General features: G+C 39.6%; 1 protein-coding gene across 2 annotated transcripts in view; it reads left to right on the forward strand.

The window, feature by feature from the left end:
- Positions 1-11,451, forward strand: part of mocos (molybdenum cofactor sulfurase) — a 13,005-nt gene extending 1,554 nt beyond the window's left edge. The window contains exons 3-15 of one of the 2 annotated variants that reach the window (XM_008430059.2): positions 657-723; positions 801-1,445; positions 1,875-1,951; positions 2,052-2,251; positions 2,366-2,482; positions 4,354-4,734; positions 4,813-4,975; positions 5,093-5,180; positions 5,482-5,606; positions 10,493-10,589; positions 10,723-10,855; positions 10,934-11,038; positions 11,138-11,451. In XM_008430059.2, the coding sequence (XP_008428281.1) occupies positions 657-723; positions 801-1,445; positions 1,875-1,951; positions 2,052-2,251; positions 2,366-2,482; positions 4,354-4,734; positions 4,813-4,975; positions 5,093-5,180; positions 5,482-5,606; positions 10,493-10,589; positions 10,723-10,855; positions 10,934-11,038; positions 11,138-11,242 (2,303 nt within the window). In that variant the 3' untranslated portion in view covers positions 11,243-11,451. Of the gene's footprint in view, positions 1-656; positions 724-800; positions 1,446-1,874; positions 1,952-2,051; positions 2,252-2,365; positions 2,483-4,353; positions 4,735-4,812; positions 4,976-5,092; positions 5,181-5,481; positions 5,607-8,512; positions 9,205-10,492; positions 10,590-10,722; positions 10,856-10,933; positions 11,039-11,137 lie in introns of those variants that run through there. The other variant, XM_008430060.2, reaches the window with a different exon arrangement.
- Positions 11,452-14,905: the final 3,454 nt, after the last annotated feature.

The following is a 14,905-nucleotide window of genomic DNA, read 5'->3' on the forward strand; positions in this document are numbered from 1 at the left end:
ATATATATATATATATATATATATTACACATTTGTTGAAACTGTCACAATGTTGTGAAAGTATGGTGTGACACAGATAATTTATGAAAACATCAAGCTTTGCTGCCTTATCCCAGTGCTAAATTAAAACAACCAATCAGAGCCAGGAGGCGGGTCTTAGCGCTGTCAGTCATGCACTGCTCCCTTGTTCTCTCCTACAAGTACAGCCTGTTGTGAATGCTAAAGCTGTTAGCTAAGGCCAGTAAACAGTTTGCCTTTAATTATAGATTGTTTCTCCACCATTAGCACATTTAGAAGCACGTTCACAAGCATGATTGACAGTGCTAAGATCCTCCTCCTTCTCTGATTGGTTGTTTTTGGCGGTGCATTTCTTCAGACAGCTGCAGCAGCTCAGGGAACAGGTGGAGGAAACTGATTTTTCAAAGATTATCTGTCTCATATTATACTGTCACAACGTGGCGACAGAAAAAAGTTACATACTGCAGCTTTAGTGGAGTTAAACCTGAAGTACATGAAATACTTCTACAAAATAAGTATCATAAAATAAGCCACTAGTATGAAATGAAATAAATACAAAAATAAATCCTAAAATGTTCCTTCAGCCTGTGTTTTACAGCAGCATAATTCTTGAGAAGCTTTTGGCCTTTTTCTCTTCAGGAAACCCCCACAGCCACAATCCCAGCAGCAGCTTGACACACGACACCGTGGAGCGGGTCAGAGACAGGTAGCGCCTCGCCGTGTAACTCAGCAGCTCTGGGATACTCCAGTCCAAATGACTAAAAACTGACTGTCTTCTTGCAGAGTGTTGCAGCATTTCAACACCACCTCCAAAGAATACTCGGTGATCTTCACTTCTGGCTGCACAGCTGCTCTCAAGTTGGTGGCTGAGAGCTTTCCCTGGAGCTCCGGTGCTACGAGGGAGGCTGGCAGTTTCTTCTGCTATCTCACCGACAGCCACACGTCTGTTGTTGGCATGAGAGGATGGACTGCAGCCCTGGGGGTCGTTGCCCTTCCTGTTGCCCCGCAGGAGCTGACAACCAGGGCAAAGGACAGAGTTCAAGGAGAAGATGCTTCCTGCCAAACGCCGCACCTTTTCTGCTACCCGGCGCAGAGCAACTTCTCAGGGAGGAAGTATCCTCTCAGCCATGTGAGAGGCATCCAGGCGAGACGCCTCTACCCGGCGTGCGACCTGCCAGGCCGCTGGTTCGTGCTGCTCGATGCAGCTTCGCATGTCGGCTGTTCCCCTCTAAGCCTTCAGGACTGCCCCGCTGATTTCATTCCCATTTCCTTCTACAAGATATTCGGCTTCCCATCGGGTCTGGGGGCTCTTCTTGTCCGTAACGACGCAGCAGGCATACTAAAAAAGTCTTATTTTGGAGGAGGCACAGCAGCAGCTTACCTTTCTGGAGAGGATTATTATGTGCAGGTGGAAAACATTTCTGACAGGTGAAGTCCTGCAGCCAGTAAAATCCTCTGGATGCTTCGTTTTTATCCTGAGCTGTAACCGGGCCTGTCGCAATATTCAATAAATCACTTAATAAATTAAAACAAGCTCAATCATTTCTATTTGCATGATTTATTGAATTTCTCTTTTCTCTCTTTCTCCCAAAACTGGATAAGAAAAGTCTTCAGTCTTTTTGTAGGACAACTTTGTTTTAATGTGGAAAATGTAAAACGTCTTCCAGTTTCAGAGTTAAATATTCTTTGGAGTTTTTGAGAATGTGTTCTTGCATTTCTATCCCTTTACCATTATATTACTTGAAAATGTTCTCAAAACAACAATCTAATCATTTATTGCAGTAATTTCTGTGACAGTTTATCATCCGGTAACAAATGTCAGGCCTAACTGTAACATGTTTCATTTCTCTGATAAAGATTTGAAGACGGCACTGTCTCCTTCTTGGACATCATCGCTTTAAACCATGCGTTTGAATCTCTTTACAGGATAACAGGTTAGACTTGTTATTTTTTAATACCAGAATCATAAAGCATCCAGTTTATTCCTGATAGGAACCTGAAACTGTTTTCGTCTTTATCTGTTTTCGCCCGCAGGGAGCATGCACAACATCCAGCAGCACACTTTTGGCTTGGCACGCTACACTTACATGCTGCTCTCAAGTCTTTGCCATGGCAACGGTAGACCGGTGGCGCAGATATACACCGAGGGCCAGTTTGAGAGTCCAATCACTCAGGGAGCAATCCTGAACTTTAACCTCCTGGATTCAAGTGGACAGATAATTGGGTACTCACAGGTACATCTGATTGAAGGGATTCATTTCATATTTTAATTGCTTAATTAATGCATGTTTATGCATAGGAAGCTCTGGGAAATGCTACAGCAGTCCTCTCTGTCTCTTTGCTGCTAGGTGGACAGAATGGCCAGTCTGTACAACATTCATGTGAGAACTGGTTGCTTCTGCAACACCGGCGCCTGCCAGGCCTTCCTGGGCATCTCCAGCCAGCAGATGAAGAGAAACCTGCAGGTAGGAGGAGCAAACGTTTTCACATCCTTTCAGCTTTTTTATATTTGAGCATTTCACTGAAAATGCTCAAATATAATAAGACAAAGGAGCACAGAATTGTGAACTAGAAGAAAACGATGCAGTTCCCCCCCAATCCAAATCCAATAACTCTTTTTCTAACACCTGGAAATCGGCTTGTTTTAAGGTAGAGCCATAATGTTTTTCCTCTTGGACTAACTCTGGTTATTTCTTGTGTTTGTTTCCGCTCTGGGGGTTCAACGTTGTGCCACCCGGAGACTTTAAATCTGCAAAATATTGATCGACACCTCATATAAAGTCTCTACAAAATCCATGGAAAGCTGTAAAAACGACTCCGACTTTCTGTTTTTTCTCTCTTTTGAGGAGAGAGAGGATGAGAAAGTGCTTTATAATAATTTCACAAGTATTAACTCTTCCAAGCAGAAATAAAATCATTTCAGTGTCACACATAGTTTGTGATGCTTTAAGGTATTTCATAATTGAATCCTGAGAGATGTGCCCCAGAGAACAGAAACTCATCTCAATCCACTCAGATTGGGCTTGTTTTTATTTTTGCCTCAGAAAATAATCTGGTTAAAACCCTAAAATATCACAAAGTCAGGCTGTGAACTACTTCAACCTGAAAAAAAATACAGTGAAGCTGAAAAAATAAACATATTCAAAAAGTTTAGCACTCTTTAACCTCAACACTCCATCAAATAGTCACTATTTGCCTCCATGTTAGTTTTTTCCGGGGTAAAATTCCACCCCACTTAAACATTTCCAAGCTGTTAAATGTCCAACCTGTTCAGTTTCATTCAGAAATACCCAAATAAATGAGGCTTAATGAATTAAAACAGCTCGGTTGTTGAAAAGCAGATTTAATGTCATTGTGTGTCAAACTCGAGGCCTGGGGGCCAAATCCGGCCCGCCTTAGCTTCTTATGTGGCCCTCTGGAGTCTAGGCAGATACGCAACAGTCATGTTGTCAAATATTATTTCATCAATCAAATCAAAGCAGTTTTTATCTTTATACTGCCAAATTACATCAATCTTCCTTCCGTCGCAGATATTCACGCAAAATCAGCAGTTTGCTGCACTTTTTGTGCTACTTTAATTTTGAGTTTATTCCACAAAAAAAATTCAAAAACATTAGTTTTAATGACTAACTCCCACATGCAGGTGGCAGTATTTCGTACTTCTACTACTCCTGCCTCAGTCTTAGTGGGTGTCAAGTTATAGTTTGTGATCAAACAGCGAATAACAACAAAAAAAGCCACATTTACAGCCATACATAAGTGCAAATACCACATAATTTCTAAATTAGCTCCACAAAATCTGTGATTTTGATTGCAAAAAGTCACAAAAACAACCAAAATTCTTAAAGGACTGATTAATGTGAAAAGATGTTCAATATTATTTAACTTTAAGAGGAACTCATCGAAATCAAGGACAGTCTTTTATTAATATTTAAAAAGTTTGTTAACGAGTTTTATCAATAAATTCTGCCACAACTAAACCTTGAGAACATTCCTGATCTTCATCCTGATCTTGACCCAAAATAATTACGTAAATGAGTGTGACACCGCTGCTCTGAGACAATACAAAGGTAATGTAAACAGTCTGTGTCCAGCATGTGTGAGGTCTGCAGAGCTGATTGTTTGTTGCAGTCTGGATGTATTTATTGAGAAGAAGTTTATGATTATGCACCACTTCGTGTTGCTTTATCACATAAACCCCCCAAAAAACATTCAAGTTTTTGGTTTCAACGTAACAAAATGTGAAAAAGTTTGAAGGATAGAAATTCTTTTGCTGCATGAAAATGACAGAAGGTGAAGGTGAAATGAAGCATGTTTTTTTATTTTACTCTACAAGGCAGGTCATGTCTGCGGGGACAACATGGACTTGGTGGACGGCCAGCCGACCGGATCCGTCCGCGTGTCCTTCGGCTACATGTCCACCTTCGAAGACTGTCAAAAGTTCCTGAAGTTTGTTGCCGAGTGCTTCGTGGAGAAACCCGTCACGGTAGACCAAGTCAGGCTGCAGAAGCTGAAAACAGCCGGGCCGCCATCAGAGGAATCCAATGAACGTCCTTCAGTTGAAATTTCTAATGGACAAATCCACAAAGGAGCTGAGAAGAAATCCGCAGAAGCGTCTCGGAAAAGATTTGGACATGGAGGCTCAAAGCGCCCCGGGGAGGCTTACACTCTGACCAACATCTATATTTACCCCGTCAAATCCTGCGGCGCATACGAGGTTGGAGCGCATAACTCAGCTTCTTGTCTTTGTGTGGTTCTCTGGGTGTGATTGGACCTTGTGCTGCTCTTCGTGCAGGTGCAGGACTGGCCGGTGGGGCCGCTGGGTTTGCTGCACGACAGAGGCTGGATGGTGGTGAACCACAACGGCGTGTGTCTGAGTCAGAAGAGGGAGACGCGTTTGTGCCTCATTCGCCCACAAGTCCACCTCGCCGCAAACAAATTGTTCCTGCAGGCGTCGGGTCAGAGAGTCTCTGCACGTCTCACTGAGAATAAATTCACTGCCTAACAAGGAAAGTCTCAATCAGGCGAATTTTCCAGTAAGAGGATTTTCCCTCTTCTCCCTCTTTGCCCTGCAGGGATGGAGAGCGTGTCGGTCCCCCTGGAAGACGACGTCCGGCTGCACGCAGACTCTCGTGTGTGTCGCAGTAAAGTTTGCGGGGACAGGTGAAAACACATCGGCATTTTCCTCCCTTGTTTTGTTTTTTTCTTGTCTGGGCCTCTTTCTCTCTGCTTCTTAGAAAGGTCTTGTTGCCCACAACTTTTTATAGCCAAACAAACAATAGGAAGGAGATATTAATCTCCTCTGACATATCCCCACATGACATGTCACCATAAAAAACAGAAGAAGAAAAAACACTATTTATTCACTGATTCTTGGATTAGATGTCGCAGCAAATAGCAGGAAGCATGAAGCTCTGAAGAAATGCCTCCTGGGCCTCCTGAAAATAATCCTCTTGTCTCCCAGGGTGGAGACGATGGACTGCGGAGACGAAGCTGCATCATGGCTTTCAGACTTCCTGGGACAGCCGTGCCGCCTGATAAGACAACGTCCTGATTACACACGAGAAATGAAGAAGAAGCCAGCCGACGGTAGCTACAGCAAAAATATCCATCCAGTATCTTTGCCTGCTTATCCGGGTTGAGGGGGGGCCTGGTGTCGATGTCCAGGTCCATGGAGACACACAGGACAAACTACCAGCACACACTCAGACAGAGCAGCTCAGACCAGATAAGCCATCAGTCATGTATGAAAAGAAACCATGCATACATGGGAACAGGGCCGGTCCAAGGCTTTTTGGGTTTTTCATTATGACCCCCCCACATCCCCCTAAACCTACATGTCAACCATTTATAAGTTGCTCTATGCTATCATTAGCATCATTTTAAATTAGCTTACATCATACCACTGATATTAAGGCTGTTGGTTTTCACCTTAGAAAAGCAGCAAACTTGAAAAATATATTGAATTTGAAAGGCAGACTGGTATTTAAAACCATGTTATTTTAAAATCAGCTGGTAAATTTAAAGTTAACAAGTTTGATATGTTATATTTCTCCAACAGTGGCAGCAGCAAACAACAGGAAGGTTTTAACCTGTTATTTGTGTAACAACTATAAAAGTAATATTTAAGTCCAGCACTTAGTTTGTATTATTTAATGCTATTTCATTTATTTGAGTCAAACTAGATATAACACAGCTCAGTAATTTAATAATTGGTCACAAAAAAATACACTGTCAGTTTTCCTTCAGCTTTTAGGGCTCAGTTATTTTCACGCTTTTGAAAATCTGTGATTTTTTTCACATTTTGTCTTGTTACAAACACAAACTGGGCTGAGATTTTATGTGCAAAACCAGAACAAAGTAGTGCATAACTGTACCGTGGAAAGGAAGTAGTTTCAACCTTTATTCCAAATAATCATTAGGAGTTCATCGACTGCATTTTTCTGTTTTTTATGTCTGAAAAGTTGCTAAATATAAGAGTAACTTTGTGTTATTAATTGAGTTTGGGATAAAACATAAACATAAAACATTTTCAAACATCTTTGAGTAGAATTTATGTATTTATGTTAAATGATACATCCTTATAATAACGGCAATAATAAGAAAACTATATTTTTATTTGTATTGTATTTTTAAAAAACTCACATTTCACAGCAATCAAACAAAAATTCAAAAATCAAAACACTTGACATTACAAAAACACAAGATGAGCTTAAATAACACACACATTTAATAATAATAATAATAATAATAATAATAATAATAATAATAATAATAATACATTTATTCCCTGCCAGGGTCTCACTGTAGCTCGTTGGTTTGCATTCCTGTATTGTTGCAGCTCTTAATAACTCAAAGTAAAGCTTTACTGAAACTGAAACGGCTTAAGCTTTGGGATATTTGTGGGATTTATAGCATAAATTGCTCAGTAGCTTAGAGGTGCAATCAAATAAACCCAGATGATAAAATCAATACCTCCATGTTTTCAATTACAAAAGAACAACCTGGTGTTTTCTGTAGATGTAAATGTTTCTTCAGAGATCCGTAGTTTTTCTCTCAGTCCTTCGCTGCTTCGCTTTATAACTTCAGATTTTGTGTTGATGGACTGAATAACAAAACCAACCATGAATATAAAAGGTGTTTTTTTTTATTGCCTCATAACTTTATCTGTGTTCCTCTGTGACTATTAAGCCCACCGCTGTTCCACAAATAAACAAGACTTCTGTTGATCCCTCTTCTTCAAATGTTCACAGATTATGGCCGTTCTATTGATTATCATCCTTTTGTCTGGAAACGCCACATTTTAATTTCTCTCCAGTTTTCAGCTGATATCCCAACCCCCGTGGAGCGATACGATTATCGTCAAGGTTCCACTAAAGTAAAATATTTTCAAGGGCTCTCGCCTTCTCTGATTGTTATTACTAAGAGACAATAACTCTGAAAGAAATTAGTCAAACAAAAGAATGCATGCTGAGAATTAAAGAGGTCATGTTATCCTTTTGGGTTAGGAACTTTCATTTGGTGGATTAAATGCTTCTTGTTTTATGTAAAACTTCTTCAAGGTTAGAAAGGAGAGAAAAAATCGATGGTAAAAGCTGCAGGTCTCCACAGGAAGCTCCTGACCTGCGTGAACCGCGTCTCTGCAGCTCGTTTCAGCTTGATTGACTCTGTTCTGCCTCAGACTTAGAGTCAAATACACAAAGACAAAAAATACTCAACTTACATGTCAACAAAATAAAATAATCACCAGGTGAATAATAGATATCTTGGCTCTGTAGAATATAAACTCCTGATAAAATTACAAATTTGTAAGACTTTGGAAATTCACCATAATATAATAAATCATTTCTAGGTTTAACGATATATCGGCTTTAACATCGGTATCAGACGATTTTTTTTTTTAAACGTTCTGGTATCACTGTGATAGTTGAAACTAAACACCAATAATTATTTACATCTTGTTTCTGTTTGCCACATAATATTGGCAAACAGCAACAATCGTGATGCATCGATTATTGAAATAATCGTCAATTCATTTAGAAACCGAGGCAGGTTTGTTTATTTGTCAGCTGAATTGCACAGAAATTATTTATTATGGTTTGCAAAACCTGAAGTTTGGACATTTGAGGGAAAATGGTAAAATTGATAAAGAGTTTTATAACTTCTTACATTTTTTGCATCTGTTTTAAACTTTTCACACCCTAATTGTGTGGAAAACTTTAAAAAAATAAATGTAAGATGGATTTTTTCCCATCAAGAGCTAATGAACTGAACCCTGAGAGTTTTTCTTCAGGAGCTTATCGAGAGTAGAGAGCGTATATTCTGAAATCGTTGCCTCTGCCGCAAGTCTTTCTCCAGCTTAAGCTAAAAGAAATTGAATATTTCTTCCACCCTTCATTTACCCACAATGCAATAGATACATCCTTTTCGCTGATCCTCCATTACTGGAACAGACCCGTGTCTTTCGTCATTTGTAATCCAGGCTTTCTTTTCAGTGTTTTGTCTTCAGACTCGGCGTGAGATAGTCAGGATGGCGTCATCTGGGCGATCCGCTCGGCTCCAACTCACCAAACTTTCCTGTTTGAGACGTTCAACCCCCAGGAGAAAAATCCTCAGCATTTATGTTGGCACTGGGCCGCTGTTTGGGACGTTGATCATTAAGAAAGATGGCTGCACATTAAAGAGATTGTTTTCGCCTTTATCTCACTTAATTGTTAATCTGAAACACATAAAGAACCTCAATTCTCCTTTCATGGTTTCTTAAAAAGGTGTTTTTATCCTCGGATCTCACCTCCTTTTTACAAACTCTTATGTATTTGTTGTTATTCATCCCAATAGGAAGTGGAAACATGATTTTTTTAAATGTTTTACAAACTACAAAATCTGAAAAGTGTGGCAGGCATTTGTACCCAGCCTTCCTGTGCCGAATACATCACAGTTACAAACCCACCTTGTGCTGCAGGTTCTTCTTTACTAAAAGACTGGGCAGAGAGTGTCATAAACTGTGTTAATCTTGCCACAAATTCTCAAGTAGGTCAATATCTGGGCTTTGACTGGGCCATTCTAAAATGCTTTTATCTGAATGGCTGCATGTTTGGATTTCGTCGTGTTGCTGGAAGGTAAAACTGCCTCAGTCTCCAGTTTTCTCCAGCTGGTTTCCCTTCATCTTTAGCTCCATCCATCATCCCATCAGCTCTGACCAGCTTCCCGTCTCTGCTGGAGAAAATGATCCCCACAGTATGATGCTGTGATTCTCCTAAAGGAAAACTCCCAGGGTTCAGTTCGTTAGCTCTCGATTTACAAACAGGACTTTTTATGGATTTTCTGCAGTTCTCGAAAATGTTTCTGTTGATTTATTGAAACATTGGGTTTAAGTGATGCTGACTCCCACCTGCAGGTGGCAGTATTTCTCACTGCTAGTCCTGCTGCTTCAGCTTTACTTAATGTCGTCTGTGATCGATGTGGCGAGTAACGAAAATCAAAGTTCTGTAAAGTTGCAGAATGTGTTGGGGTTTTTTTTTTTGTCAGGAGGATTGAGACAAATAATCTGAAAAAAATGTAGCTCCTTTGTCTAACCAGAAACAACCAATCAGAGACAGGAGGCGGGTCTTGTCGCTGTCAATCACCCCTGTGTGCTTTGTTACACCGCAGCTAGCAGAGCCTGCTGTGAATGCTAAGGCTAGTTAGCATGGCCACCAGTGAGGACCAATAAATGGTTTTCTTGTAACGGTTAAGTTGTTTCTCTGCCATAAGCACATTTAGCAGCAAGTACATGAGGCTTATTGACAGTGTGGTAAATGTCTTCAGACAGCAGCAGCAGCTCAGTGAAGGAGATCAAACTTCACAGATCTGTCTCATAACAAACTAATTTTAGCAAAACATTTTGTTACATAACAAAATGTTTTGTCCAGTCCATGTAAGAAACATGGACTGGACAGAAACTGGACATTGTTTCTGTCCAGTCCATGTTCTTTATATAAAATGTTTTTTTATGTAAACATGGACTGGACAGAAACTGGATGTTGTTTCTCTCCAGTCTGTTTGCTTATTTTATTTTCTCATATTTCTTTTTCTGCATGGAGATTTTGGAAAGGGTAAAGTATAGCAAATATGTCTAAAGTAGAAATATTTGATCAAATTCAAAAAAACAATCTCAAAATCCTTTAAACCCTGCATTATCTTTTGTGGTTGTAATGACAAAATGTGAAAAAATAGCCCTGTATCTGCTCCTTGTTGCTGGAAGGAAGGGAAACATATTCACGACTGATGTTTCTGTCTCTCTCATATTATATTTTCCCAGTAAACATTTGATCAGCATTAATGAATTTACTCAAATCACCTTTTTATCCACTAATCAGCGTAAGACTTCATTTTTACGATTTCTCCGTGGAAGGAGTTCGCAGAAACTGTAAATGAGAAAGTTTTTCCTGAAATGAAACAAATCTTCGGGGTGACATAAAGTCTTTCTTCTCCAGCTGCCGACTCGCCGCTCCTCTCCCTGGTGAACGAAGCTCAGTACCTCATGATCAACCGGGCCAGCGTGGCGCTCATTCAGGATCTAATGAGCAGCAGGTTGGAACGCACAACACTTTATTCCTCGCTCCGGGACGCATTGACGTCCGCACATTGACATCACAGTGGCTCTTTTTAAATGCAGCGCGGGGGAAAAATAGCATGTAATTTCCACACACGCTCCCCTCCGCAGGCAGGACGGCCATCAGCTCCTCCACACGCAGAGCGTCATCAGCCGCTTCCGCGCCAATTTAGTCATCGCTGGAGCAGAACCCTTTGAGGAGGATAATTGGTCACACTTGATTATTGGCGACACGCGGTTCATGGTGAGCAGAGGGGACATTTTCCAGAACACCTGGTGGAAGCAGGAGTGAAATTACCTTCTCTGTGTGGTCAACCAAAAGGTCGCAGGTCGCTGCGGGAGGTGCCAGATGATTGGAGTAGACCAGGACACCGGAACCAAAACCAAAGAGCCGCTCATCAGTCTGTCTGCATACCGGACCGGGAAGGTGGGTTCATAACGGTCACAGTCACCTCCGTGCTGTTTGTTGGTTTTATTGCAAGTGCTTGAAAATATTGTCTAATAAGTTTATTTTTGCGAACTGTAGGTGACCTTTGGTGTGTATCTGAGTCTCCAGGATCCTGAGGACTCTGCCGGAGCCAACGTCCTCTCTGTTGGTTCACTCATCCGGGCCGAGCCGCACAATTACTGAACTGATCATCTGTAACAGCCTCTGTTTATTCCACACTGCAAAAACACAAAATCCTACAAAGAATTTTCTGTTGACTTCCTAGTTCAAATATCTCAGTACTCTTGAAAGAAGACAAAACTCACTCACGTTTCAGGAAGATAGAGGAGCTTGTTTTATGTCAGTAATTTCTGAATTTTGATGAAAATGTGCAGATTATTTCCCTAATAACATGGGAAAAATGTCTTATTAGTGACATAATCTACCAGTGGAACTAGCACCCTTTTTATCATCTTTAATCAAGCTCCTATATCTGACTCTAAACTTCCTCTAAGTTAGTTTTGCCTTATTTCAAATGTACTAAAATATTTGCTAGAAACTAGACCAAAAATATTTGGGTACATTAATTTTTTTGCAGTGTACATACAGCTGTGGCCTTTTATCCTCTCTGCAGGATAAGTTGATCTTTCTGCTGTGATTTTCTGACTGTGTTTGTTGTCCCGGTCGGTTCTGTCGAGTATCATGACGAAGCTCTGGTGGATTAAATAAATCAGTTTAGTGTCGGTGTATATAAAATTGCACTGCAGAACCACAAATATTACCACGTTTTTGGTTTGGTTTCTAGAGCAAATATCTTAGCACACTGGAAATAAGTCAAAAATAACTCGAGTAATTTTTTTAGCAAGATACATGAGCTTGTTTTAGGTCAATAATTCCTTAATATTGATGAAAAAGTTCTGATTCCACTGGCAGATTATTTCCATAAGAAAACATTTCCCCAAGTTATAAGTGAAATAATTTAAGTGAATAATCAGTTCTTTTTTTTTTAAAATCAGGAATTATTGACTTAAAACCTGCTCCTATATTTTACTGAAAAGCTATTTGTAACTTATTTTTGTCTTAGTTTAAATGCACTAAGATATTCTCATTGGAAACAGCAGAAGTAAGATTTTCCGTTTTTGCAGTGTATCTAGTTAACAGACATGTAGGACAGGAACTATTTGTTAATCTGACAGCACTTGGTCCATTCCTGTAATCCTCTGTGAAGTCAATTTATACCCCAAAGGAAGCAAAAGTTCATAGAGACTGGCAGTGGCGCAACTACACATTATTTCGGTGGATGCGAAAACATAAATCGACCGTCCTGCAGAGGACCAACATTCACACAGGAGACAGAAACCTGCAGGAAATCTGATGCTGGGTTTGATCGCAGGACCTTTTTACTGCTGTTATCTCATAAAACAAACATTTCCTCTTGTTGCACTTTGATTTACAGAATCAGAAAAACGCTCTAGTAACTCATTGATTCCTCCTTTCAGCTTTATTGGTCAAGATTGTTTTCACAAGCAAATTATATGAATGAGGTTTTGGTTCTCCCCAGATCGCACAGAATGATTGAAACAACATTGAATCAATGTCAGCCAGAAACATTGAATCAACGTTGAACGCTGACATTGAAACAACACTGAAAGTGGTCGGTGACTTGAATGTTGAATCAACGTTAGGATTTCAACCATAAATGACATATCAATGTTGATTCAACCATCATCTGTATGTCAATTTACATGCATATTTGTGTTGATTCTACATTGAATCAGTTAGGAATCATCATTGATTCAACCTTCATCTGAATGTAGTTCTGCACATATTTGTTTATTTTACATTAAATCAATGTTGATTCAACACTTATTTGACTGTGGATCTGCACACATTTCTGTTGATTCTACATTGAATTAGGAATCAATGTTGATTCAACCTTCATCTGAATGTGGATCTACATGCATATTTGGGTTGATTTCATATTGAATGAAAGCTAAGGATTTGTGTACATTTTTAGGTCCGATAGGTCTGCATCATAACATACCACTAAAAGTTTCTTCACTGGTGTTAAACACCATTATTGGCAGATTATGGGTAAACTGTGTACAAAAGTTTAAAAATGACAACATAGGTTTGATAAAACATTTTATTTAAGAAAAGAGGGACAGATCTTTAAACATATTTGACTCCTTTTTGACCGTCAGAATAACAGTCTATTGTCCACAGAAGAACAGAGTCCATGAGGTTAAGCTTTGTACTGTATGAACCAGGGAAACGGTACAAGTTGTGGTAACCTCAGTTTCACTCTGGTTGGCGTCACTTTGATTCCCTGTGATGTCTTCCTCTCGTTCTGGCGTGTAATGAAGCCACTTCTTGACAGTTTTACTGCAGTCCTCAAGAGTCAGCTTTCGGTCAAACTGCAGAGCAACGGCTGGAAAACACAAAAATAAAAGTGAGGAAGGTGCCGGTTAGAAATAAACATTTGAAAAGTTCTGAAAGACATTGAAAGATTAAACAGTGTACTGGTTACAGGTCTGAGAATAAATACAAACCATATAGTTCCCCATGGACACTCACTGTTAATTTTTATCTTAATTGTTCATTAATATTCATCTTAATGTTTATGTATAAAACTACATTTACCTATGAAGCTGCAGTCTGGTGTAGGATTTATGGTGCTGCACTCATGTTAAAATGAGGGAATCAATATTTAAAATAAAGGCAGTTTATCAGAAAACCTAAAGATAAAACTCAGGGAGGATCAGGGTTTATTTAACACACCAGAGACAGATAAATAGAGCAAAAGGTGATTTAGACTGTAGTTGGAAAAATTATTTATAATTTATACAGAATAAACTTCCATCTAATAGCTGGTTTAATCTTCAATCAACTACAAATATTTCCAAATAAGTTTATTAAATTACAAAATGTCCACGTGCTGATAAAGATCCCACACCAGTAATAATAGACCAGTTCAGTTTAACCAGTAACCAATCCAAGAATCAACAGACTGAATCAGTCATTAGCAGGTTTGGTTCAGTGTTTCACCTGCCTTACATGTTTTAAGCGTTTCCTTTCTGCCTCACCTGGATTTAATGTGTGGATGATTAACAACCTGCACTTCTTGATGGCTGCAGACAGTCATACAATCATCTAACTCAGTTGTTCTGGAACAGAGACGCATCTAAGCACATCCCTAAGCACATTATAATAATAAATGAAAAACAAGTGATTACTATCACAACAATTTAAAGCCCACCTGGAGCAGCCAACCTTACACTTCCTTGTCCACCACTTGCTCTCCCAGACCAATCAATAGGCCCCACACTATTTTAAAAACTCAAATCTCACAAAATCTTGTAGGATTTCATACTTAGGCCTGGAGCGGTGGGCAGGATGAAAATAACACAAAATGAGACATGACCTCAATTATTAAAAATATCAGTTTTGCCCCAAAATAACCAGGATTACTATGGGCACAAAACAATGCCCTGATTTTTCAATAAACACATTTAAGATCAAAGTAATATTGAAAAACTTACCATAAAACTGCTCAGAGGAGAATTCAATTCAGAAGCCGGTTGCAAACAAACCAGCAGCAAAATGGCTGTTTGGTTGGGACAAACCACTAGTGTAAAAAGGGGGAGTCGGACTGTACAACTCCTAGTAGAGACTTGTAGATGTTTTTGTGTCAACACATCATGCACAGTCAGTAATAATATTTACAGACACGTAAGAAAATGTACATAAAGGAATCACAACCCAATGTTCTCAACATGTAGTGCGTTATTTGAAACATGATTAACCCCCACTTAGTAATAAAATGTTCTGRCCCAGAGCTCAAGGATGGGGGAAGGGAAGAAGGGA

Source organism: Poecilia reticulata, linkage group LG15 (genome assembly GCF_000633615.1).
Source record: "Poecilia reticulata strain Guanapo linkage group LG15, Guppy_female_1.0+MT, whole genome shotgun sequence".
Taxonomy (NCBI): Eukaryota; Metazoa; Chordata; class Actinopteri; order Cyprinodontiformes; family Poeciliidae; genus Poecilia; species Poecilia reticulata.